Here is a 27,014-nt window from a genome sequence, read left to right as displayed (position 1 = left end):
GGAGAATAAGAATTTGGTGAAGAGAGAGAAAAAGAGGCCTAGATTCTGCTATCTCGGGTAGTTACAGTTCTTCTGCTCTGCTCTCCACGAGAGTCCTGGCAAAAGAGAGTGACAGATCCAGCCTTGCCCCTTCTTCCTCCCACAAGCAAACGTCACTTCCTGATGCCAAAGAAAAGCCGCATGGCTTGCCCTTAGACGCCTTCTCCTCATGGCAGAGCTTTCCTACAGTAGCTCTCCAGCAGGTGGCATTATTCTAATCGTTACAAATAAAAACAATTTAAAAACCTTATAACAAATATACATAATCAAGCACAACAAATCCCCCATTGTCCACATCCAAAAAAATTACATTATCTTTTCCCCAACACCCAATTATTCTAAATGTCTCTATGAAGAAAATTACTCCAGTCACTAAGGTTCACAAACTTGATGCCTTCCTAGCTGCCTCACTCTCCCTCACCCCACATAGTCAATGAGCCAACAGATCTTATCAGTTCTACCTCCACTTCACTCATATCTGTCCCCCTTCTCTCTTCTCACATACCCATCCCCCTATAATTAAGATCCTCATCACCTCTTGCTTGTACTAATGCAATAACATCCTAATTGGTCTCCCTGACTCATCTTCCCCCTCTTCATCCTACACACAACCGTCAAAGTGAGTTCCTAAAATATAGATCTGGTCACATCATTCACCTACTCAATGAACTTTAGTAGATTGCCTACTGACTCTAGAATAAAATGTGATTTCATCTTTATCTCATCCTTTTAAAAGTTCTATTTGTGTCAGTTTTAATTTATATAATAAAATAGTTGTGCATATACATACAATAGTGCATGAAGAACTTATGAATCTCAACCATATTTATTTCTAAATACATAAATATGCACCTGTTGGTAATGTAGATTCCAAAATTGTTTTCTGTGCAATAAGAAAAGTTTAGAGACCACTGATCTAGTCATTGGATCTAAAGGATTCCATCTCTGTCATCTAAGTTGAACTAATGATGAAAGAGTTTGTTTTAAATATGTTTAGAACTCATGGAGTCCTTGTAAAGGAAACATGTAGTTCATTTTGTACCTTTTTGATAAAAAGCTAAATATTATCACCAACATTGATTCTGGAAAACTAGATTTATAGCTTGAATGTCAAAGAGATCCAGAAACAAAATAGGATAATGAATACACTCTGGTCCAAAGTCATATACTCATAGTCACACAGTTAGTAAGTAGTGGAAGTAGGAGATAAACCCAGACTCCAAGTCCAACATTTGTACCACAGTCCCTTCCTATTTGTTAATACAAAATCCCCTCTTCATCAAAGCTCATTGCAATAGTTGTATTGTTATCAACCAATAGCCAATGTTGTTAGTGAGGTTTTGGTGATAATATGCTTCAGAATTTCTTTCTTCTCTCCCTGTGCTGAACAGGAATACCACCCTGACACAAACACAGCACATCTAGGCTTTTGGGAATAGCCCACTAACAGGCTACCCTTTGGAAACACCAGGATAAATTGTATCATTCCTCTAAATCTGAGGTGTCAAACACCGAGCAGCCACGAGACCCACAACCCTCTCAAGTGTGACCAGAACTAGATGAAAATGTAATTGGGAAATATTTAACAAAATAAATAAAAATACAGTAAATGATGATGTCACGTTTTAAAACTAAGTCAATATGCAGCACGTACAAATCCTTGTGAATGAATTTCTATTTTAATTTGACACCACTGCTCTAAACCCTGAAGTTTGCTCATTGACTCTATGTGTCTGTGAAGATGTGTGAATGGTGTGCTCACTGTCACTTTGTTTTGTAGGGCCATTGCTGGTATCTCTGAGACCAGGGTCGGAACTTATAAACTCTCAACAACAGTTTCCTGAAAGGACAGTATCCAATTCTACACCTCTGGAATCAAATAGGTATCTGGACAGGATAGAAAGGAAAACAACATTTGAGGATGCCAAGAACCCATACAGGTTCCAAGATGAGAGAGGACCAAGAAAAGGAATAGATCAAGCACAAGAGGACAGGAAACCTTGGCTTTCAAATGGTTTTGATCTATTTGAATGTCCTCCACCAAAAACGGAAAATGAGGTGAGATTCTAAGAAAACCAGTCCTTGAAAAGAGGCTTCTCTGGATGCCTAAGATAGGGATCATCAACTCTAAGTAGGAATAAACAATAATGTCTTTGAGGTCTAGACATAGACAAGGTAATAAAGCAGGCAAGGGGAGAGAAGGGAAGGAAAAAGAAAAGAAAAAGAAAGTAAGAAATAATACATAGCTTTGGAAGAAGGTGAAAGAAGAAAGCTAGAGAAAGAGGTAGAAGGAAAGAGAATGTTAATGTGAAAGGAGAAATATATAAATATTGAGGCATATATAATATATAATAGTTTCATATATAATTCTCTTTGCTATTCTTTCTATATTCAAATATTTTTATCTTGCTTGGTGGTATTTGTAAGAAAAAAAGGTAAAACTAAGACCCAGAATGCTTGTCCATGCCACTTTCAGAAATGGAAGCCAGACATCCCAGCTTATTGATGACTAGTGTTTATGTAAACTTTGTTTAAAACCTTCTAGCACCTGCTTATATTTCAAATCTTCAGGTTTCCCTACCTTTGGCCCCTAGTTCTTACTGTTTGTTGTAACCATTGGTTACCCAAAACACACTTAGAGATAATCTATAAGATCAAGGTTCGCTTTTTTTGTTAGCCAATTCAATAAGCCAAATTATTTATAATGGCTTCTGGAATGGTCCCCTTGGAAAAATTACAAACTTCAGAGGATCAGTGGGTCTTTTGGTTTACTTTAAGTTCACTTTGCTTCTTACAAGTGACTATAAATTTCATTTGAAAAACCTTTCAAACCATATCTTCCCTTTCTCTTCTTCTCCCTTTCTCCTTTCCCCAGTCCCTCACTCCCCATCCCCAACGCACCAAGAACACAAAGAGGAAGGCGGATAAGGATTCACTGAAAGGGTTGATCAATAAACTATTCCAGATCCTCTATATACAGTCCCTATTCCTGCCCCTGTTACCATCACTTTAAGCTTTTCTACAGACAGTGGAAGTTAGTCTGTCCAACCACTAGAAGAGAAACCAAGTATGGACAAAACCCAGAGTCCCTTTGTGGCTCAATAACTGAAGAAAGGGGATTTAGTCATTTAAGAACAGCTATGAAACAGCTATATATCATTAAAATGTCCATTTAGATGCAAGTTATGTTAACACACCCTCTTTTTTAAAAATTGGGATGAGGCAGGAAACAATAAAGGATAAAACATTTCAGTAAAAATTAGCATTTCCCCCATACCCAGTGCTTACCTAGTGTTCTGCTGCCCCACATACCTACTCCTCAGTTTTTATACCACAACTATAATAGACCAAATTAATCTATCTGTTGTTTTCCAGCTGCTGCAAATGTTCTATCGACAACAAGAAGAAATTCGGAGACTAAGGGAGCTAGTAAACCAGAGAGAAGTCCAAGTCAAACAGTTGGAACTGGAGATCAAAAATATACACATGAGCTCAGGCACATACTGAGGAGAGAAAGAATCTGTTTTCCTGACCCTCGGAACCCAGAGCAACTCCCAGACAAATATCAAAACCAAACTCCAAATCTCATAAGAATAACTACTGTTTTTATATTTTTGTGGGAAAACAAAAATTTAATTCATTGAAAAATGCCAGTGGTCAATAGTGCCCAATTTTCTACTTGCCTTCTTTTCATAGAGGTTTTTGGATCAAATCATTTAAAATAATACTTTGGCCTTTGGTTCATTATCTCTCTCTCTCTCTTTTTAAAAATAGTCCATAGAAGCAAAAACAAAAAGTGCTATAGCACCTGAAGAAAAAGTCTAGTAGTAACCAAAATCAGAGAGAGAGAGAGAGAGAGAGAGAGAGAGAGAGAGAGAGAGAGAGAGAGAGAGAGAGAGAGAGAGAGAGAGAGAGAGAGAGAGAGCAGTTCTCAGCATGTAGCTATACGCAAATAAGAGAAGGATCACCTGAAGGGGATCTCCTCCTGCAGGGATTCCTTCCACTGCTACAGGCCACAGCCCTTAGTAGAAAATTCCTAGGGAGTTGTCTGAGGAGCATATGGTTAAATGACTTGCCCAGAGTCATCACATAACTAGTAAGTATCAGGGATGGGACTTGACTGCAGGTCTTATTGACTCCAACCCCAACGCTCAATCCATTTTTACCATACTGCCCCTATATAGTGAACAGATAGATTTAAATAAATTTCTTTTTCCCCCTAAAAATACTAGATTTTGTCAAATGTCCTCAAATTAAACTGAATAGCTGGTCCTTGACTTAAAGTCAATTATAGAGATTTTTTCATAGAAATTGAAGAGATTAATTGCCAGTAGATATACAGTTCAGGTTCTAGTTCTGGTCCCAGAATGCAGATAATCAAATCCAAACTGTTCTTTCTTTTAAAAAAATATGAAAAACTCTAAGTCTCCTTGGTACAATACCCCAGCAAAAAACTAAGAATTATTGGAAGTAAAAGTTACTTTTAACCAATGGGTCAAAAATGACTTTTTACTACTCACTATTATTGCAGGGCTACTATTAGTGTTTGGTAACCTGGGTTTATGGATAATGATGGAGAACCTATATAGTTCACCTTCACAGATGTTCTGTAAGCCATCACAAAAATAAGATATAACTGGAAAGATCCAAATGAGTTGTGAGCATCAAGATTGCCATAAAGCATTGCTGCTCATGTCTTTCCCACTGCTCCACTCTGGGCAACCAAGGGCATATAGTAGGTATATAATGTCCTATCTGGTTGTAATTTAAATTGGCATGTCCCCACATCCTGAGAAGCTGGGGCTCACCATTTCTGTGTTTTCACTAGGCCACAACTCCCTAGGCATGCTTTTCTCACCTGAGCAACACTGTCCTGTAAATACTTTAAGATGTTGGAACTTATTTTTATACAAGCATTGTCTGCAAAACATGCCTTACTGCACTGAGGAAAAGGACGAATCATAATCGATTACTGGGAGAGCAGAAATCCATGTTATACTATGTTTTAAACATGTCAACTACAATCTTCTCAAGCAAAATTCATGTGTTGGTGACCAAAATTTCATGTTTAAAAATAGTATGTGGCTTTTCTGAGGTAGACAGAAAGCTTTTTTTCATTTTCTTTTTTTATGTCTAGAATAAATTATTTAAATTATTTGACAGGTAGGGAAAGGGATAGGTAATTTTTACCCAATATTTTTTTAACCAGTCTTTTTTTAATTGTATTTTTCTTTATGTATGTGACCTGATAAGGCTAAAATTAGTCATATCCACAGTGCTGAGCCAATTAGTAAGAGTGCTCGCTGATCTATGTACTTGAAACAATAATAGTTACTTTGATTGTTTACTCATTTACTATCCCATGAACAACTATTGAATAAGCATCTGAGTATAATCTTTGGAATAATACCTCTGTATAAATGTTGAGTTCTAAACACTTTTCCTCCCCTTGCCCTCCAAGCATATTTTGAATTTGTTTTTTAAAAAATGTGTTATACAGGAGATCAAATGACAAAAAATTGGTTTATGCTTTATTAAACTGTGCCTAAAACTATTTAAATGATCATTTTATCATCATTTCTTAAATTCCTTGTATCTTTGTAAAAAAATAGATGTTGTGGAATTGTGCAATGAAAAACAAATGTAACAAAATAATAAATAACTGCCTAGACTTTTACTTTTTAATACATAGTTTTTTTTAAAATAAATATTATGTATTTGATTTGCATAGAGCAAAAATCAAGAAGATTAAAGGAGTGGGATCTGCTGTGAGTTTGGCCAGTCTTTAGTTTATGGAGATAGTATGACATTCTCCTACTAGGCAGAGACTGTACACCCATGTAAATGCATGTGGATCACCCCCCCAAAAAAATTTTGGCCTGCTCATGGAACCTGCCCTTGTGTATTATATGTAAGCTGCTATGTTCCATTTATTTCTAATAAAAACAGATGTTTAAACCTGAAAACAATTGCCACTTGGAATCAAAAATAGCATCTCTTTTACCCTACTTTGCTGTCAAGTGAGATGCCATTTGGGAAGTCTGCCTGCTAAACAGAATGTCAATCTTGAACCTCATGGAAATGAATGGAAGATTTCAAGACTCAAACTCTAGACTTGTCATGATCTATGTAAGATATTTATGTTCAGGGGCAGCTAGGTGGCACAGTGGATAGAGCACCGGCCCTGGAGTCAGGAGGACCTGAGTTCAAATCCGGCCTCAGACACTTGACACTTACTAGCTGTGTGACCCTGGGCAAGTCACTTAACCCCAATTGCCTCACTAAAAAAAAAAAAAAAAGATATTTATGTTCCTCATGAGTTGTTTAAATGTACAAATGCTACTTTGGGATGACATGGATGGCTATGTCTTAGGATCGACCTACCTCTATTTTGTGGGAGGAGAGCCAAGGATATTCCTTACCCATTGAAGAGGAGGGCAGAACAGGCAACAGGAGCACCAAAGGGCTAGGTGCTCTTTTCTCCAGTCTCTGAGAAGGATATGAGGCTAGAATGATATGTATCTGCCACACCCAAATATCTCTGGTCTAGGGAATACTAGTAGTTCATGGTTTGGAAGGAAAGATACTTTCCTTGTCACTCTTAAGGGAGAACATAATCCTTAGCTTATACTTGCCAACTTAGTTCCTTCCCTCCAAACACTGGTTACACAAAGAGAAAATAGAGAGTAAAACCAATTATTCAAGCAAAACAGTAACCAGAAACTGAAGACACTCTACAGATTAATAGACCAGAAAAAAGCAACAATGCAAAAGTGAATGAATGAGCTTCTCTTCTGAGAGTGAGTGTCTTAGCTCAACTGAGAGAGAAGATTCATCTCATCTGAGGAGGTCTATTCTAGCAGTTTCTAGTGAAGCAAGGTTGAAATCAGGAACATTTTAAGAAGCTAACTTCTACTACATATCTGTTACTCTCTCCTTTTATTTCTCCCAAAGAATCTCTGGAACCACATTTTTCTCTCCCTGAAGAATCTCTGGCTCCAACTCAGTAAATCCCTTACACAGCTATGCAGTGTGGTAATAAGCCTCCTCTCCACCATTTAAAAGTCATGTCCCTGGGGCAGCTAGGTGGTACAGTGGATAAAGCACCAGTCCTGGATTCGGGAAGACCTGAGTTCAAATCTGGCCTTAGACACTTGACACTTAACTAGCTGTGTGACCCTGGGCAAGTCACTTAACCCTAATTGCCTCACCAAAATAAATAGATAGCTAGATAGATAAATAAATTTTAAAAAGCCATGTCCCTCTCACAAACAATATGCAAAAACACTTCAGGCTGGGCTGGAAACCCAGTTACATTTGCAAAAAAATGTTTCAGGGAAAGGATATAGTAGGAGATTTTCTTGGAGAAGGATTTTGTGAAGCAGACTGGGCAATTTCCCTTGTGAATCACAATGAAGGGGAAGAATGTGACTCAAAAGTAGTTTTCCCAGAGTCTCTAGTCAGTTCTCATGTTTCACAGAAAGCATTGTCTTATATGTTTCTTACCCAAATATCCTCCTTAACAGGCAGAACCATAGCTTGGAGTTATTGAGGCTGGAGCAAATATAGTTTTGGGGAGGGTGACCTAAGGCAGTGGCCATGCCCCAGAGGACATGGGGAATAGCAGTCCAGAGGACAGTCCAACCACAGGTGCGGTCACACCAGGAGAAGGGCTACCTTTATGGATGGCCACCTCTGGAGATGCAAGCCTGGCAGGTACTCCTGCAGGTGCTACAGCCACAGCTACCAAAGACAAAAAAAAAAGTCCTTGGCATTGTCAAATAGTTCCACATCAGAAACTGATATAATTTTATCAATGGAAATGGCATTAAAGAAGAGACATTAGCATCTGCTTTGCTGCTGTATGCTAAAGTGATTATTATTGTTATTTCAGTTGTGTCCAACTCTTCATGAGCCCTTTTGGGATTTCCTTGGCAAAGATATTAAAGTGGTTTACCATTTCCTTCTCCACCTCATTTTACAGTTGAGGAAACTGAGGTAAACAGGGTTAAGTGACTTACCCAGGGTCACACAGTTAGGAAGTGTCTGAGGCCAGATTTGAACTCAAGTCCACTTGACTCCAGGCCTGTCCACTGTGCAACCTAGCTGCCCTACATGCTAAGGCCTATGAGACTTTTCCATCTGATTTACATATGAAATCTTCCATATGTGTTGTCTCCCCCATTAGAATGTGAGATCCTTGAAATAAGACATTGTCTTACTTTTCAATTTGTATCTCCAGCCCTTAGTATGTGCTTTACACATAATAAGCACTTAGTAAATTAACCTCATACATATCACTGTCAGGCTTTGGAGAAAAGACAAGGCCTAGGAGAACACAACAGACCCAAAAGACTACAAAGTGAAGGGGAAAGAAGGAAACAACTGGAGTAAAAAGGAAAGTCCCCCACCCACCCACCCACGCCTAAAGCATGCCCCTAAGACATCAGGTCCCTTAGGCAAAATTTTTTGGGGGAAGGAATCACATCTGTTCAGTTCGGGGCACCACATGTTAGGAGAGATATTGACAAACTAGAGTATAGTGACAAACTAGAGGTGAGTGACCAAGATCACAATGTAACTATGCCATATGAGTCAATCATATGTTATCCACTCTGCAGTCTGGCATATGGCAATGGAGAGCTGGCCTTGCTGTTAAGAAAACCTGGCTGGGTTCAAGTCCTGACCATCTCACACTGACTGAGTGACTCTAGGAAAATCATTTTGCCTCTCATGTTTTTGGAGGCAGGGCATAAGGAAGAGGGACGTCCTGATTTATAAGGAATCCAGAAGATCTGGGTGCAAGTACTAACTTTGATACATTCTAGCTGTGTGATAATAGGTAAATCACTTAATCTTTCAATGCTCCTAGGCAACCATACTACCATAAGTTGCAAAGAATTGTTGATCTGCAGTAGTGGAAAGGGTTTCCCAACCAACCTGTGCAATCACGGATCCAATATTTACAAACACACATATATTTGTCGGTATGTATATGTGTGTGTGGCCCATATATGTATGTATGTATGTATGTATATGTATATGTGTATGTATGTATGTATATACACGTGTATCTTATATATTTAATATATAATATACATATATACACAGAGCATTATATATGCCTGTATACATACACATATGTATACACACATATACATATACATATATATACACATATATATATATACACACACACACACATATATATATATATATATTCCCTCGCTAAAGTCCTAATCCAATATTGCAGTATGAAGTGAAACTGACCCAAAGTTCTCAGAGTCTGAAAGAGGAGGGCCCAAGCTTTGGAAGTCTTACCAAGTTACAGAGGCTTTGAGTTAGATGCCAGAAATGAACTGTGTCTTTTGGGCAAGGACCTGTCAAGCTGAATGTGTAGAGGCTCATCAATGGAAAGCTGGCTACTAAATTATGTATGGGGAAGGGAGAAACAGCAACTCATGAAACTACTAAAGCAGAAAAGTTATGCTCTTCATCAGTGAAGGGATTACCAATACTGATTTTTTAAAAATACGGCTCTTTTTAAGTACTCAGTTATGACTATTACTATGGTTTATATGTATATATACACATATAGATGGTACATATGATTTATATGTGGTACACCATATATAAACAAGATATATCATACATGCACATGCACATGCACATGCACATGCACATGCACACACATATGTCCATCCTGTAAGGCAGTAAAGTGATACAGTGGATAGCGCACCAGACTTGGAGTCAGAAAGACCTAAGTTTAAATCTGGCTTCAGATACTTACTAGCTATAGGACACTGGGCAATGTGACCCTAGGCAAGTCACTTAACACTGTTTGCCTCTGTTTCTTCATCTATAAAATGAGCTGGAGAAGGAAATGGCAAACCACTCCTGTATCTTTGCCAAGAAAAACTCCAAACCGGGTCATGAAGAGTCAGTCAGGTCTGAACAATAACAACAAAAATAATCTAGAAAGATCTCCTCCTTTGAGATTCTGTTTATATCACCCCATCTAAATCCTTATTGCCATCATCTATGGGCCTCTCCGTGGTCTCCCTCATTTCTCAAGGAATTCAGTACTTGGCTGACAGTCTTCCTCTGTTGCCTTCATACTGGGGGAACTTTAATAAAAATGCTTATACCCCTTTAAACAGCTAGGCCTCACAGTTCATCAACATCCTCTTAACATTCCTTTTTACCTCAGGCAACCAAAGGTCTAAATATGAAGTCCCTCCTGGGCTCCTCTCTGATTCTTAGTCTTCAAGGCTTAAGGCAGATGCCGAATCCCTTTATCAAATTGCTTGCCTTCTCCATGATGGAGAAGGGAGGGTGGGAGAGAAATTGGAACTCAACATTTTAAAGGACTAAGGTTAAAAATTTTTGCGTGTAATTGGGAAAATAAAATATTAACATTACCAAAAAGGGAGGGAGAGAGAGAGAGAGAGAGAGAGAGAGAGAGAGAGAGAGAGAGAAAGAGAGAAAGAAAGAAAGAGAGAGAGAGAAAGAAAGAAAGAAAGAAAGAAAGAAAGAAAGAAAGAAAGAAAGAAAGAAAGAAAGAAAGAAAGAAAGAAAGAAAGAAAGAAAGAAAGAAAGAAAGAAAGAAAGAAAGAAAGAAAGAAAGAAAGAAAGAAAGAAAGAAAGAAAGAAGGAAGAAAGGAAAGGAAGGAAGAAAAAGTTAAGCATCCTTCATTGTTCTGCCAGATTAGTCCCTGCCTCACTTTCTCGTCCGCCCTTTGCTCTGACACACAGCTAGTCTACCAAGAACCGCGCATGCAAAAGTTTCATTTCCTCATTTTGCTCCACCCCAGGGCAAATGGCTATGGCTGCTCCTTCAGCAGCAGCTGTAACGGACCCAGGACTCTGGGAAATCTTCGGGGCCGGGGAAGGGCCGAGTCCCGCACAGTCTGCGGCTCCGCGAAAGTCCGGGGGCTGGTGCGGGCTCCCCGACGGTGCAGAAGCTGGACCAGCAGCCGCCGCAGCCGCAGCTGAGGAGGGAATCCCGGGGCCCGAGCGCGCGCTCACTTGGCTCTGCTCGGAGCACCACAACCGGACGGTCGAGCTGTTCTGCAGCCGCTGCAGACGCTGCGTGTGCGCCCTATGTCCGCTTCTGGGTTCGCACCGCGGCCACCCAGTGCGTTTAGTCCACGAGGAAGTGGCCTTCAAGCAGGTAAGCCGCTTGGGGAGGGATCCTGTAGGGGAAGGAAAGGACAGACAGTGCCAAACAGCGGTGAGGTGAGGTCACAGGTCACTCACTGGGTCTTCCCCTTTCCTCCAACTGCAAGTCTGGGAATGAGAGGAACACCCTTCCCTCTACCCTACTCTCCCCTGCCCTTTTTTGGATAACTCCAAATGAGCCTCCTGCCAAGCACATTTCCGTTGGGTGAGAAATCAAAGCTAGCGGGGAAACTCATCATCCTGTAAGGTAGGGACATTCCTTCTGGCTTTGTTTTAAGCAGTGTGGGGAAGTGAAACCAGTGCTGGGTTTTTTTGTTTGGTTGGTTTGGGTTTTTTTGCAGGACAATGAGGATTAAGTGACTTGCCCAGGGTCACACAGCTAGTAAGTGTCAAGTGTCTGAAACCAGATTTGAACTTGGGTCCTCCTGAATCCAGGGCTGGTGCTTTATCCACTGTACCACCTAGCTGCCCCAGTACTGGTTTTGAAGTAAAGGAACTAGGCTTTAAATGCAGTCTGATACTTATTACCTGTGTGACCTTGGTCAAGTCACTTACTCCCCTATGAGTCTGTTTCCCCTCAAAAGTGAAATGGGGATAATCATACTTATACTACCTGCCTTACTGGGAGAGGGAGGTGCTTTGTAAACCTTCAAACGATGCATAAGTGTGAGCTCAATTCCTTTCACCAGGCACTAAATTGTCTAGTTCATCAGACTGGGTATACAGAGACAAAAAACAAAGGAAGGAAACAGTACATGGCCTCAAAGGACAAACGTTCTACCATGGGGAGCAGAAGGGAGAGAGAAAGAAAGGGAGCAACTATTGGGATAAGTAAATACGAATTAAATCCAAAGAAATTTTGGGGAGGAGAGTGCTACAACTGGAGAGATCAGGAAGAACCTTATCCTGTAGGTAAGAAGTGGCATATGAGCTGAGGGTTGAAGGGAAAGATCTTTGAATTCCAAAAGGCAGAGATGAGGAGTGCAGAGATTATTCAAGGAAATTCCAGGGCAACCTGTGCAAAGAAAGACTTGGGGGCAGCAGTAGAGGCAGTTGCATACAGGAAGCAACTCTTCTTTCCCAATCTCTGTAAGGTTGCCAGGACACAACACCAAATAAACCTACCTGTGCCAGGGCACAACATCAACTGTCTAAAAGGTATTTAAACCGCAGGGCACTGAAGAGATTTTTGAGAAATACTACCTTTTTTTGGAGGCGCAGCCTCTTGCTTGCTTAAAAAAAAGAAAGCTAATTTCCTACATCCAGCCTCACTCAGTAAAATATTATCTAGCCATGCTCCAAAGCTCTGCCCCAGTCTTAAAGCCTCCATGAATCCTTCAGCAATGACTCAGCCCCCCCCCCCCATAAGATACCCTAGAGGTCATCTAGTACAGCTTCCTCATTTTACTGAGGAGGAAACTAAGGATTAGGGAGAGGGAATGATTTGCCCAAAGTCAAATGCCATAAGTGGCAGAACCACAATTAAAACCCAACTCCTCTGACTCTGAAGCCATCTCCTTTCAACTCTTTCACAATATTGATCTTTGTGATACCTGCTTTCTTTTCTAGAGTCACTCACCACTCCTTTATTATCACATTCCACTGTATTGCCAGCACCTAAGAAGTTCATAATAAATGCTGAACATTTCATTGATTGTCAGGAATTGAAATCAAACTCACTGGCCTATAGTTTACTGACTCTTCCCTTGGTGGAAGGGGACTGGGAAGAGATAGGGACAGAATTGGCCCTTTTCCAATTCTATCCCATCTCTCCTCTTCTCCACAATGTTTCAGAGATCATAGACACTGACTCAGCAATTTAGTAACTTGCAAAATAACTCTTCTGGATCTAATTATTACTTTATAATTCAGTTGAATTCAACAAATATTAAGGCCATACTGTGCTAAGCACAGGGTTCAGTTGTTCAGTTGTTTTTTTCAGTCATCTCTAACTCTTTGTGACCCCTTTAGGAGTTTTCATGACAAAGATACTGGAGTAGTTTGCCATTTCATTCTCCAGCTCATTTTACAGATGAGGAAACTGAGGCAAACAGGGTTAATATGACTAGCCCAGAGTCACACAGCTAGTAAGTGTCCAAGGCCAGATTTGAACTCAGGAAGATGAGTCCTCCTGACTCCAGGCCCAGCCCTCTATCCACTGTGCTACCTAGCTACCCCAGGCACAAGGTACATAAAGATAAAAATGAAACAGAATCTGCCTTCAGTGGGCTTTTATTCTACTGTTTCATGTATAGTCCTTTTGCCCTCTTAACTAAGTAAGTTGCTTGGGGGTGGGCAATAAATACTATGCCTTATACTTCTTTGTTGTCTCCACAGTTCACAGTGCACTGTACATTGCAAAAATACAGTGTTGAGGGTGGTGGAAAAGTTGAGGGAGAGGTTTATGGTAGATATAAGTTGACTGCAACATATTTCCAACAATGACTTACATGCAAGAAGTAGATGAAGTGGGGCAGCTAGGTGGCACAGTGGATAGAGCACTGGCCCTGGAGTCAGGAGGACCTGAGTTCAAATCCGGCCTCAGACACTTAACACTTACTAGCTGTGTGACTCTGGGCAAGTCACTTAACCCCAATTGCCTCACTAAAAAAAAAAAAAAAAAAAAGTAGATGAAGTGATAGTATTGAGGAAATGAAAGACATAAGAGGAGGGGTGGAGCAGCATATGGTAAAAGTGAGGGGATGAGGCAGCTAGGTGGCACAGTGGATAAAGCACTGGCCTTGGATTCAGGAGGACCTGAGTTCAAATTTGACCACAGAAACTTGACACTTACTAGCTGTGTGACCCTGGGCAAGTCACTTAACCCTCATTGCCCTGCAAAAAAAAAGTGAGGGGAAAATAGATGGATAACTGGAGTGCTGTGGTACAGCAGAAAGAATACTGAATTTGGAGTAAGAGAACCTGGATTCACACCCCAACTCTGCCCCATACTTCCTGTGTGATGTTAGACAAGTTACTTAACGCTTCTTGGCCTCACTTTTCTGTTTTGTAAAATGAGGGGGGAAAACTAGATGACCTCTGATGCCCCTTCTTCCCTGAAATCTGTGATCCCATGATATCTGTGAAATTGAAAATAACCTGAGGAATCCCCAAGAACAAAGGGAAACAAGGGGAGAACATGGACAAGAATCATCAACCTGCAACAAGGAATGCCCACATCAAATGGATCTTTTAGATCCATTGAAGTATTACAGCTTAATATGCAATATAGAGCCTATGCAGCAAGTGTCTCCCCAGTCCCTGCCAAAATTACCTGGTAATTTTTGTTGTTGTTGAGTCATTTTTCAGGCATATCTGATTCCTCATCACCCCATTTGGGGGTTTCTTGGCAAAGATACTGGAAGAGTTTGCCATTTCCTTCTCCAACTCATTTAACAGATGAGGAAAGTGAGGTGAACAGGGTCAAGTGACTTGTCCAGGGACACACAGCCAGTAAGAGGCTGAATTTGAACTTGTGAAAATGAGTCTTCCTGACTCCAAGACCAGCTTTCTATGCATTGCACCATCTACCACCTTCCTTAGTAATTACTTTGTATACATTTTGTATTTGCTTATATGTATTCATATTATTTCCCTTAATAGAATATAAACTCTCTGAAGGCAAGAACTGTTTCATTTTTGTCTTTGTGTTCCCAGTTCCTAGCACAAAACCCAGCATATAATATGTGCCACTTGCCAGTACTGCCAGTACTGCACATGGATGGATAATGACCACTGGTCTATGTGCCAGCAACTGACACTAACTACTGTTCTCTATGTGTGACAGCTCCTATTTTACAGTGGCCACTATTATCTTTCAGGACTATAGGATTTCTCCTAGGCCCTAAGTGGGGCTGTGAATTATAGCAATTATGAAGGTAATCAGGGGACTATCCATCATATTGCTTCCCTTCAGATAAGAACAAAGAGTTTCATAGAGAATATGGAAGTTTAGGACATTGAAGAAGGAAATTGTATATGATAACTGGAATGAGAGTCTTAGCAATAGGAAAGTAGGGGAGACTGTGTAAGAAAATATAGAAATGGGCATAAGAGAACTGGACAAAAGGGCCCACTTTATTTTGATTTGGCAGAGAAGAGGGAAACAAAGGTGATCAAGCAGTGAAGACTGGACTGGAAGCTGTGAAGAGAGGGGGAAGAAGCTCGAGGAGAGAGAAAGAGATGAGATGTGGTAAAAAAAAAAAAACAATGGGCTAAGATTTTGGCAGCACTATTAAGAGAACAGTGGGCTGAGAGAAGGGGGCTAATTGATAAAATGCTGAAGTCATGGGGAAGGATAATAATAGAAAAGGCCAAAGTCATCTGGAAGGGACACAACCAGAGTCTTCCCTAAAACGTTAGCCAGTTTGCTGGTTCAGTGATAAGAGCCCTGGACACAGAATCCCTCAGGTATTGACTAGCTATGTGACCCCAGACAAGTTACTGAACCTCTCTGGGCTTCAGTCTCCTCATCTGTACAATGAGAGGATTAGACTCAATGGCCTTTAAGGTGTTCTCTACTTCTTTTTTTTTTTTTTAGTGAGGCAATTGGGGTTAAGTGACTTGCCCAGGGTCACACAGCTAGTAAGTGTCAAGTGTCTGAGGCCGGATTTGAACTCAGGTCCTCCTGAAACCAGGGCTGGTGCTTCATCCACTGCGCCACCTAGCTGCCCCCTGCTCTCTACTTCTAAATCTATGATCCCTACAATGGAATGACAGAGAAAGTCATAAACTCTGTAAGAAGTTGTAAGCTTCAGCAAGAGAGAAGAGCTCTGAAGTTTCAACAGTGCTAATGTGCTTTTTCTCAAACACCTTACACAGAAAGACATCGAAAAGTGCTTGAAGCAGCTAGCCTTGAAGAAGAAACAGGAAGATGGCAACATCATCAAAGTCAACAAGGCTGCTGATGATCTGAAGGTAAGAGGAAGCTCCCTTTTCTGCTATTATACAAATGTTTCAAGGCAGCAACTGTAGGACTTATCTAAAAGAAAGATAATACTCTTCTAGTCTGGGCACAGAAATATGGTTCCATTCGGGCATCAGTTTCTCTGAAATAGATCTGGTGCTAAATGGTTGCTACCAAAGAGAAAAAACAATATTGTCAAAAATTCAATGTTGTCGACCATTCTACCCCTGTTCAAACAGATGTTTGCCTAGATTCTTGTTTTTTTTTCGGTTTTTTTTTCAGGGCAATGGGGGTTAAGTGACTTGCCCAGGGTACCACAGCTAGTAAGTGTCTGAGGCGGGGTTTGAACTCAGGTCCTCCTGAATCCAAGGCTAGTGCCTTATCCACTGCGCCACCTAGCTGCCCCATTTGCCTAGATTCTTATCCCAAGATGAAGAATTCTTTGAGGGGTCAGCTAGGTGGAACAGCGGATAAAGCATCAGCCGGGGATTCAGGAGGACCTGAGTTCAAATGTGACCTCAGACACTTGATACTTACTAGCTGTGTGACCCACCCTGGGCAAGTCACTTAATCCTCATTGCCCAGCAAAAAAAAAAAACCACAACAGCCTCTTTGAAGCTCAACAGATGGAAGTCAGGAAATATAAGTAAACAACATATAGAAACTTGTGTCCACCATGGTGGAAACTTGTTTGTTTTCATGGTATAGTGGTAATTGATATTCATAATGTTGACCTGAGCAACATCCTCACATGCCTTCCTTATGAATTCTCAAATATTTAATTATGTCCAGTACCTTGCATATACTTAGTCTCGTATATTTTATTGTATCAACATCAGAAGAGAGACAGCAAGGATAGAGATCTGACCAGGGAGCCAGGAAGACCTACGCTCAGGTCCTAACCCTGACATATACTAGTGTGTGATCTTAGGTAAATCACTTAAACCCTCAATGCACTAGGTGACTCTTTATGAGAGTCTAGCAGAGAAGATGCCAACCTGCATTGGTAGAGGGACTTCCCTCACCCGGGTGTTCCCTATACTACATAAATCACAGATCTAGTCCCTATCTATACCCTAATCCTTAGAAAATTTTGTAACCTGCGTTATGAAATGTACTAGTATGAGAAAGTATTGGCAGAGGGAAGGCAAGGGGTTGGGGAAAACATCCCAAGAAGAGAGGCAACACAGTAATTCAGTTAGGCAACACAGTAATTCAATTTGGCTACAGTTCATGATAGTGGATGAGACAAGAAGGAAATGACTGGAAAAGTTAATAGACTTATTGTGAAAGGTCAAGTGGTACAGAAGAGGAAGTGATAGTCAGGAAAAGCAGGGATCCAAACCTGCCTTTCATACTTACTAGCTGCACAATAGGCAAGTTGCCTAGATGCTTTGTTTGTTGTTGTTGTTTTTGCCTAGAGGCTTTGAACCAATAAACTGGGGACAAAAATACCTATAGTACTTATCCGATAGCATTCTTGTGAGGCTCAAATTAGATTAGAGAATTATATAAATGTCAAGCATGTTTATTATTCTAAAGGTCTTTGAATGCCTATTTAAGGAGTTTGAATTTTATCTGGTAGACAGTAAGGAGCCGCTGAAAGGCAGCTAAGTTGTGTAGTGGATAGAGCACCGGGCTAGGAAGCAAGAAGATTCATCTTCCTCAGTTCAAATCTGGCCTCAGACACTTAATAGCTATGTGACCTCGGGCTAGTCATTTTAACTCTATTTGCTTCAGTTTCCTCATCTGTAAAATGAGCTGGAGAATGAAATGGCAAACCACTCTAGCATATTTGTCAAGAAAACCCCAAAATGGGGTCATTCAGAGTCAGACACAATTGAAACAACTCAAGAATAATAAAAGGAGATGTTGGGGGGGTTGGAGGTTTTTAAGTGAGGAAGTGATATCAGCTGACATTTCTGTAGGGAGATTGTGTGTGTGTGTGTGTGTGTGTGTGTGTGTGTGTGTGTGTGTACAGAGAGAAAGAGAGAGAGAGAGGGAAAGAACCTATAATTTCATTGTTATTATGACTTCCTAGCTACTTTTACTAACGGAAGATACTTTCTCCAGGCCTGAGTTTCCTCATTGTAAAATGAGGGGATTGGACTAGATGACTTCTAAGATTCCTTCCAACTCCAGATCTTTAATCCTTGATCTCCAAAGTTCTTTCCAGCTCCAACATTTTGTGAGACTCTAAGATAACATTTGACTTGGAAGAGGGAAATGAAATTTTAAGGGTTCACAAATGAAGTGTTTCTCATATATACATCAGAATTAAGAGGTTATTACAGCATAATCCAGGTGAGAGATAATAAGACCCTAGATCAGGCCCTTGTCAGGGCATGGGAGAGATGCAAAAGATGGAAAGGGACTTGATGCTTAATTGGGGGAACAGAGGGAGAGATGAAGAAGAGGAAAGAATCAAAGATGACTCATATTTAAAACCTAGAGAATTAGAAAGATGACAGTGTAACAAAAATGCTACAGGAATGTGGTGAGAAAGGGCATGTTTTTTTTAAATTATTGCTATCTTTTGTTTTTACATTGCCCAAATTTTTCCTTGTGTTCCTCACTCCTCCCAGAGAGCCAGCCATCCCACATAATAAAAAATTTGTTTAAAATTTTTTTATTTTAATTTTTTAAATTTTAATGTTTTTAAAAGAAAAATAAGAAAAAACAATTAGCAAACTGATCCATGTGCCAGAGACAAAGAGAAGAGAGCTGACAAATGCAAACAGGATAGAGGTTATATATAATAGACTTGGACTTAGTTCTACAGTGGGAAAGCCTTTACTTGTCTAAGACCTCTCTAGGGAACAAAATGGCCTGAAGAAAAGATATGAGTCCAGGAGAGAAGGGAAGGGGGGAGAGGGAAGGAGGGAAGGAAGGAACGTAACCTCAGAGATGACAACTAACAGAAGTAGTTATGGAAATTAAAGAAGATGGAGAGAGAAATTACTGGACCAAAGCCTTGTGGACAAAAAGGAATTTCTGAACAACCCCAGGCTCCTGGACAAGGCTTCCCAGAGAGAAAAGGACTTCCTGAACAATACAAAATTCTTTTTAAAAAATGTTCAGTTCCAAATCCTGTTCTTACCTCTACACCCTCCCCTTGCCATTGAGAAGGTGAGAAGTATGATATATATTATACACAAAGTCATTCAAAACACATTTTTTTCTATGCTTTTCTTTTTTTTTTAATGTATGAGGTATTTTATTTTTTCCATTACATGTAAAGATAGTTCTCAACTTTTGTTTATACATGCTTTACAATTTCAGATTTTTCTCCCTCCCACCCCTCCCTCCCCCCTCCCCTAGACAGCAGGTAATCTGATATAGGTTATATCTATATATCTCTATACATATACATATAGATATATATGTATATATACACATAATAACATTAATCCTATTTCTGCATTAATCCTGTTACAAGAGAAAGAATCAGAGCAGTGATGCAAAACCTCAAAATAGAAAGAAAAAAAAACCAACAGCACCCAAAACAAAAGAAATAATATGGTTCAATCAGCATCTATACTCCACAGTTCTTTCTTTCTTTTTTTTTCTTGGATTTGGAGATCCTCTTCTATCATGAGTTCCCTGGAACTCTTCTGTACCATTGCATTGGTGAGAAGAATATAGTCCATCACAGTAGGTCAACACTCAATGTTGATGATACTGTGTAAAATGTTCTTCTGGTTCTGCTCATCTCACTCATCATCAGCTCACGTAAGACCCTCCAGGTTTCTCTGAACTCTTCCTGCTCATCATTTCTTACAGCACAATAGTATTCCATTGTATTCATATACCACAACTTGTCCAGCCATTCCCCAATTGATGGGCACCCCCTCAACTTCCAATTCCTTGCTACCACGTAAAGAGCAGCTATAAATATTTTTGTACACGTGGGTCCCTTTCCCCCTTCCATGATTTCTTTGGGCAAAAGACCTAAAAGTGGGATTGCTGGGTCAAAGGGTATGCACAGCTTTATGGCCCTTTGGGCATAATTCCAAATTGCTCTCCAGAATGGTTGGATCAGCTCACAGCTCCACCAACAATGCATTAGTGTTCCAATTTTCCCACAGCCTCTCCAACATTTATTATCTTCCTTTTTTGTCATTTTAGCCAATCTGATAGGTGTCAGGTGGTACCTCAGAGTTGTTTTAATTTGCATCTCTCTAATCATTAGAGATTTAGAGCATTTTTTCATATGGGAATAGATAGCTTTGGTTTCTTCATCAGAAAACTGCCTGTTCATATCCTTTGACCATTTCTCAATTGGGGAATGACTCGGGTTCTTATAAATTTGATTTAATTCCCTATATATTTTAGAGATGAGGCCTTTATCGGAAGCACTGGCCTCAAAAATTGTTTCCCAGCTTTCTGCCTCCCTTCCAATTTTGGATGCATTGCTTCTGTTTGTACAAAATTTTTTTAATTTAATATAATCAAAATCATCCATTTTGCATTTTATAATATACTCTATCTCTTGTTTGGTCAAAAACTGTTTTCCTTTCCAAAGATCTGATAGGTACACTATTCCTTTCTCTCCTAATTTACCTATGGTATCACCTCTTATGTCTAAATCATGTATCCATTTTGACCTTATTTTAGTATAAGGTGTAAGATGTTGGTCTATGCCTAATTTCTGCCATACTATCTTCCAGTTTTCCCAGCAGTTTTTGTCAAATACTGAGTTCCTATTCCAGAAGCTGGAGTCTTTGGGTTTATCAAACACTACATTACTAGTGTCATTAATTACTGCATTTCCTGAGCCTAGCCTATTCCATTGATCTACCACTCTATTTTTTAGCCAGTACCAGATAGTTTTGATGACTGCCGCTTTATAGTAAAGCTCCAGGTTTGGTACCGCTAACCCACCTTCCTGTGAATTTTTTTTCATTATTTCCCTGGATATTCTTGATTTTTTGTTTTTCCAGATGAATTTTGTTATTATTTTTTCTAGCTGTATAAAATAATTTTTAGGTAGTCTGATTGGTATGGCACTGAATAAGTAAATTAATTTAGGCAGTATTGTCATTTTTACTATATTAGCTCTGCCTATCCATGAGCAATTGATATCTTTCCAATTATTTAGATCTGATTTGATTTGTGTGAAGAGTGTTTGGTAGTTGTGTTCATAGAGTTCCTGGGTTTGTCTTGGCAAGTAGACTCCCAAGTATTTTATATTATCTACTGTTACTTTAAATGGAATTTCTCTTTCTATCTCTTGCTGCTGGACTTTGTTGGTCATGTATAGAAATGCTGATGATTTATGTGGATTTATTTTATATCCTGCTACTTTGCTAAAGTTGTTAATTGTTTCAAGTAATTTTTGACTTGATTCTCGAGGATTCCTTAAGTATACCATCATATCATCTGCAAAGAGTGATAGTTTTGTTTCCTCCTTGCCTATTCTAATTCCTTTAATTCCCTTCTCTTCTCTGATTGCTAAAGCTAACATTTCTAGAACAATATTAAATAATAGGGGTGATAATGGACATCCCTGTTTCACCCCTGATCTTATTGGGAAGGCCTCTAATTTATCTCCATTGCATATAATACTTGCTGATGGCTTTAGGTAGATACTGTTTATTATTCTAAGGAAAGCTCCCCCTATTCCTAAACTCTCTAGTGTTTTTATTAGGAATGGGTGCTGTACTTTGTCAAAAGCTTTCTCTGCATCTATTGAGATAATCATATGATTTTGGTTGGTTTTCTTATTGATGTGGTTGATTATGTTAATAGTTTTCCTAATGTTGAACCAGCCCTGCATTCCTGGTATAAATCCCACCTGGTCATAGTGTATTATCCTGGTGATCACTTGCTGTAATCTCCTTGCTAATATCTTATTTAAGATTTTAGCATTCAAAACACATTTTTACATTAGCCATGTTGGGCAAAAAGCAAGAAAGTGAAAAAAATACACTGCAATCTGTACTCAGAGTTCATCATTTCCCTCTCTGGAGGTGGAGAGCATTTTTCATTATTATTCCTGTGGAATTTTCATAGATCATTGTATTGAACAGAATAGATAAGTTTTTCACAGTTGATTATCACTACAATATTGCTGTTACTATGTACAATGTTCTCTTAATTCTGCTCACTTCACTTTGCATCAACTCATATAAATCTTCCCAAGTTTTTCTCCCCATTGTTATTTCTCACAGCACAATAGTATTCTATCACAATCATATACCACAACTTATTCAGCCATTTCCAAATTGGTGGACGTCCCCTCAATTTGTAATTCTTTACCACTACAAAAAGAGCTGCCAAAATTTTTTTTTGTACATATGAGTCCTTTTCCCTTTTCTTTGATCTCTTTTGGATACAGAACTAGTAGCAATATTGTTGAGTCAAAGGGCATGCACAGTTTTATAGCCCTTTGAGCATAGTTCCAAATTGTTCTTCAGAATGTTCGGATCAGTTCACAACAATGTAAAATTCTTGAACTAAGGCTTATTATGTAGAAAAGTCCCAAGATGATGCCAGATTTGTAGACCAAATGGAGGAGCTCTAGAACACAGAGGAAATTGCAGTGATAGACCCATGATATGGGGAAACAAGCCCACCCTTTACTAATATTGTGAGTTAAGTAGACTGCACAGATCTAGGTGATAAGACATCAGTTCTATGTCCCTCCCTCCACCCTCAGTGCTTTCCCAATTTGGAAGAAGAAACCTCAACCTTAGGATACTACTGTAAGTCAGTAGGGATGTAAGTTCCTTGGGAAAGAAGAATGCCAACTGGAGAATGAAGTCAAGTTGTTTTTATTATTTACGGATTTGTCTAAGTACTTTGTGTTATAGATAGGTAGGTAGGTAGATAGATGGATGGATGGTAGATGGACGATAGATAGATAGAGACATGTTATATAATATGCATATATATATTTCAAGCCCATCCTTTATGTGAATTATTATCAGATGGTGTACTCGTATGGGAGATAGGGACCCTTTAACCTTTTCTTAAGAGACCTAGACACAAAGTATATTGTGATGTTTCTTGGGTGAGAGCAAAACAAGCCAAATTCTGATGTTTGTAAAGGAGACCCTAGGTGTGAGCTACAAGCCATAGAGAGTGATTTGTGAAGTACCCTAGGGTTGAATCCAATCCATATAAACCCATCTTGAGAAGTGAGCTATGTGTTACAATAAGATCATAGATTAAGAGCAGAAAGGAACTTGAGGTGACAACCTTCCAGTTTTACAGATCAGGAAAATGAGGTCCACTAAGAGTAACTTGCCCAAGTTTACATAGGTAGTAAATGGCAGAGCTGAAATTTATATCTAGGTCCTCTGATTCCAAATCCAGTACTTTTTCTACCACACCACACTGTCCTCATCAAAAGGTTCTGGAAACATTTGTGGATATGATTTTGAGCCACTTCCTGGAAGAGTATAAGAGATATTACAACTATAGAAGTAAACAAAAGTCACAGTTTTCATAAAGGAAATGAAGGTCAGTTCCACATATCAATTAGCTTGATGTCAGTTCTTAGCAAAATTCTATTATCAAATGGATGGTCTATAAAGCTCTTATAAACAGTGACTCCTAGAAGCCAGCTCTCCTTCTATCTCCATTGATAGATGTTACTCATGAGGCAAGGGTTGGGAGGCAGGACCATGTGGTCAACTTACTACCTGGCAGTTTAAATGGGTGACTAGTGCTGCCCAAGCTGCAAAAAGGATCAAGTTGAAGGCTGTTGAACTCAGTAAACCTAGCCCTTTGAACCTACTCCGCAAATCTTCCTGTTAACTACCAAAGAATTAGCTCTTAGGCTTGTTGCTTGGTGAATACACTTTCTCCTAACCTCTCCCAAAGAGTTTCACTGCCCTTTGGATAGTTTCTATTGACTTAAGGCTCCATGTATTGATAAGTATCTCACTTTCATCATTCCACACTGTGAACAGATCGTAGACTTAATTAACCCATCATGGAAAGCAACTCAGTTACCTGCCCAGCTGGTCCCATACCCATTCCTGACATGAGGGGGAGATAGCAGGGCAGGACCCAAGCTTGGATTCATAAAGAAGAATTAATGTCAAATTAATTTTCTTTATTTTTTTAAACAAGGTTACTACCAATCAATGAAATTATGTAGATGTGCTATTAGCTGGATTTTTTTTTAATTAATAAAGTATTTTATTTTTTTTCCGTTACATGTAAAGATAGTTCTCAACTTTTGTTTATACAAGCTTTACAATTTCAGATTTTTCTCCCTCCCCCCTCCCCTAGACAGCAGGTAATCTGATATAGGTTATATATATATATATATATATATATATATATACACATAATAACATTAAACATATTTGTGCATTACTCATGTTACAAGAGAAAAATCAGAGCAATGATGAAAAACCTCAAAATAGAAAAAAACAACAGCACCAAAAACAAAAGAAATAGTATGGTTCATTCAGCATCTATACTCCGCAGTTCTTTTTTTTTTTTCTTGGATTTGGAGATCCTCTTCCATCATGAGTTCCCTGGAACTCTTCTGTACCATTGCATTGGTGAGAAGAATATAGTCCATCACAGTAGATCAACACTCAATGTTGATGATACTGTGTACAATGTTCTTCTGATTCTGCTCATCTCACTCATCATCAGCTCACACAAGACCCTCCAGGTTTCTCTGAACTCTTCCTGCTCATCATTTCTTACAGCACAATAGTATTCCATTGTATTCATATACCACAACTTGTCCAGCCATTCCCCAATTGATGGGCACCCCCTCAACCTCCAATTCCTTGCCACCACATAAAGAGCAGCTATAAATATTTTTGTACATGTGGGTCCCTTTCCCCTTTCCATGATTTCTTTGGGAAAAAGACCCAAAAGTGGTATTGCTGGGTCAAAGGGTATGCACGGCTTTATCGCCCTTTGGGCATAATTCCAAATTGTATTAGCTGGATTTTTTTAAAAAGAATTTGATAGTTTATTATAATATCCATATGGAAAAGCCAGAGAAATGTGAGCTGTATGAGTTTATAGTTGGGTGGATTCATATCTTATAGCATGACTGTTTTCAAAGAATATTGATTAATTAATTACTTTCAATCTCCATGAAGATTGACCTTAAGACTCTAGCCTAATAAAAAAAGGAAAAAAGAGGGCAGCTAGGTGGCACAGTGGATAAAGCACCGGCCTTGGATTCAGGGGGACCTGAGTTCAACTCCAGCCTCAGACACTTGAAACTTACTAGCTGTGTGACCCTGGGTAAATCACTTAACCCTCATTGCCCAGCAAAGAAAAAAAAAAGACTCTGGCCTTCACTCTGTGCTCTTCAACATTTCTATCATTAACTGAGACAAACAATAATCAGAAGTGACATGTATAAAGGTTTAGTATTTACAAAGTACTTTACATCTGTTATTAGTGGTACAGTGGAAAAAGCACTGGCTCCAGAGTCAGAAAGCCTGGGTTCATATCCCACCTCCGATGCTTCTTATTGACTATGGATAGAGAACTGGCTTTAAGGCCAGGAAGACCTGGGTTCAAGTCCTGCATCTGACATATATTATCTCTGTGACCCCAGAAAGTAACCCAAATTCTCAGTATTTTAGGCAACCCTCTAAGACTAGAGGTTTCAGAGGAGGTGCAGACCGTCATTAATAAAGTGAGTTGTTTCATTTGGAAGTTCCCCCATACCAATGAAATTAAAAATTCAGTCCCTAGCCCTATATTATGACAGAGGTGGCATGCCTCTCCAATTTGCAGATGACATGAAGCTAGGAGACTGAAATGGTGAATGGCAGAGTTAGGGTCCAAAAAGACTTGCACAAAACAAAATGTTGAACTGAATTATAAATCTGATCCTTCCATGAATGTATGATCTCTTAGTTGTGTATGCTCCCTCACCAATGCCAATCATAATACATCCCTATCTTCTTATCCCGTGTGATTCTCATTCACGTCTTTCAATAAATCACCCAAAGAAGGATGTACCCAAGATACTTTAGTCCTTTCTTTGGGGTCTTTTATTGATTCATGGATGCCAATGCAACATTCAGTCTGTGTACCGTTTAATCGTCCTCTTGCTATAGAACCTATTGAACTCTTCTTCAGATCATTTATCTACTTAAAGATATTTTTCATTACACTTCTTATACATAAATCATCATTGAAAGGTCCCATGTTTCAGCCTACTTATACCCACCAGAAATCTCTCCGTTGTTCATCAACTACAATTTTTTTATTATTTGGAGATTGTGGTATTTCTTGATTTATACTCATATGGTAACATCAGGAGGATACTTCTATGCTTAAGTGAATCTTTGATCTTACAAATGGAAGCACTCCCTCCATCAGTGCAGATGACACCCCCTTCATGCTTTTCCATCCTGTGCAGTTCTTCTTTATATTCTCTGATATACTTTCTTTTTTTTGTGTGGGGCAATGAGGGTTAAGTGACTTGTCCAGAGTCACACAGCTAGTAAGTGTCAAGTGTCTGAAGCTGGATTTGAACTCAAGTCCTCCTGAATCCAGGGCCGATGCTTTATCCACTGTGCCACCTAGCTGCCCCCTCTCTCATATACTTTCCAAAAATAATCTACCCAAGGCACTAGAGATCTTCCTCAAATTTTCAACATTCTTTGTGTATCAATACAGCCCTAGAACTGTTCATTTGTTAATCCCCTTCTCTTAATTATGTAATCAGCCTACCTCTGTTTCTAGTCATATATTTCATGAATATTATGTTTCATACCACTTATTGAATATAATTCATCATTGATAATATGTTACAGCCTTTTTATTCCCACCATGCATTTCTCCATTGCCCTTTAGATCATCTGAAACTTTCATTCTTCAAATATTGTAGTGTCCCATGATTTGTACAAAAAAAGTCCATGGTTCCTGCTCTGCAAAAATACCATAA

At 39.3% G+C, this 27,014-nt stretch overlaps 2 protein-coding genes across 3 annotated transcripts in view; both read left to right on the top strand.

Moving 5' to 3' along the window:
• CORO2A (coronin 2A) overlaps window positions 1-5,953 on the top strand; it is a 167,743-nt gene extending 161,790 nt beyond the window's left edge. For both annotated transcript variants that reach the window (XM_043972382.1, XM_043972338.1), the window contains 2 exons: window positions 1,820-2,097; window positions 3,415-5,953. In XM_043972382.1, the coding sequence (XP_043828317.1) occupies window positions 1,820-2,097; window positions 3,415-3,546 (410 nt within the window). In that variant the 3' untranslated portion in view covers window positions 3,547-5,953. The remainder of the gene's footprint in view (window positions 1-1,819; window positions 2,098-3,414) is intronic.
• A 4,905-nt stretch (window positions 5,954-10,858) lies between these two features.
• TRIM14 (tripartite motif containing 14) overlaps window positions 10,859-27,014 on the top strand; it is a 50,736-nt gene continuing 34,580 nt past the window's right edge. The window contains exons 1-2 of the mRNA XM_043983199.1: window positions 10,859-11,212; window positions 16,042-16,137. Of these exons, the coding sequence (XP_043839134.1) occupies window positions 10,859-11,212; window positions 16,042-16,137 (450 nt within the window). The remainder of the gene's footprint in view (window positions 11,213-16,041; window positions 16,138-27,014) is intronic.

Source organism: Dromiciops gliroides, chromosome 1 (genome assembly GCF_019393635.1).
Source record: "Dromiciops gliroides isolate mDroGli1 chromosome 1, mDroGli1.pri, whole genome shotgun sequence".
Taxonomy (NCBI): Eukaryota; Metazoa; Chordata; class Mammalia; order Microbiotheria; family Microbiotheriidae; genus Dromiciops; species Dromiciops gliroides.
This window is presented reverse-complemented; position numbering and strand designations above follow the sequence as displayed.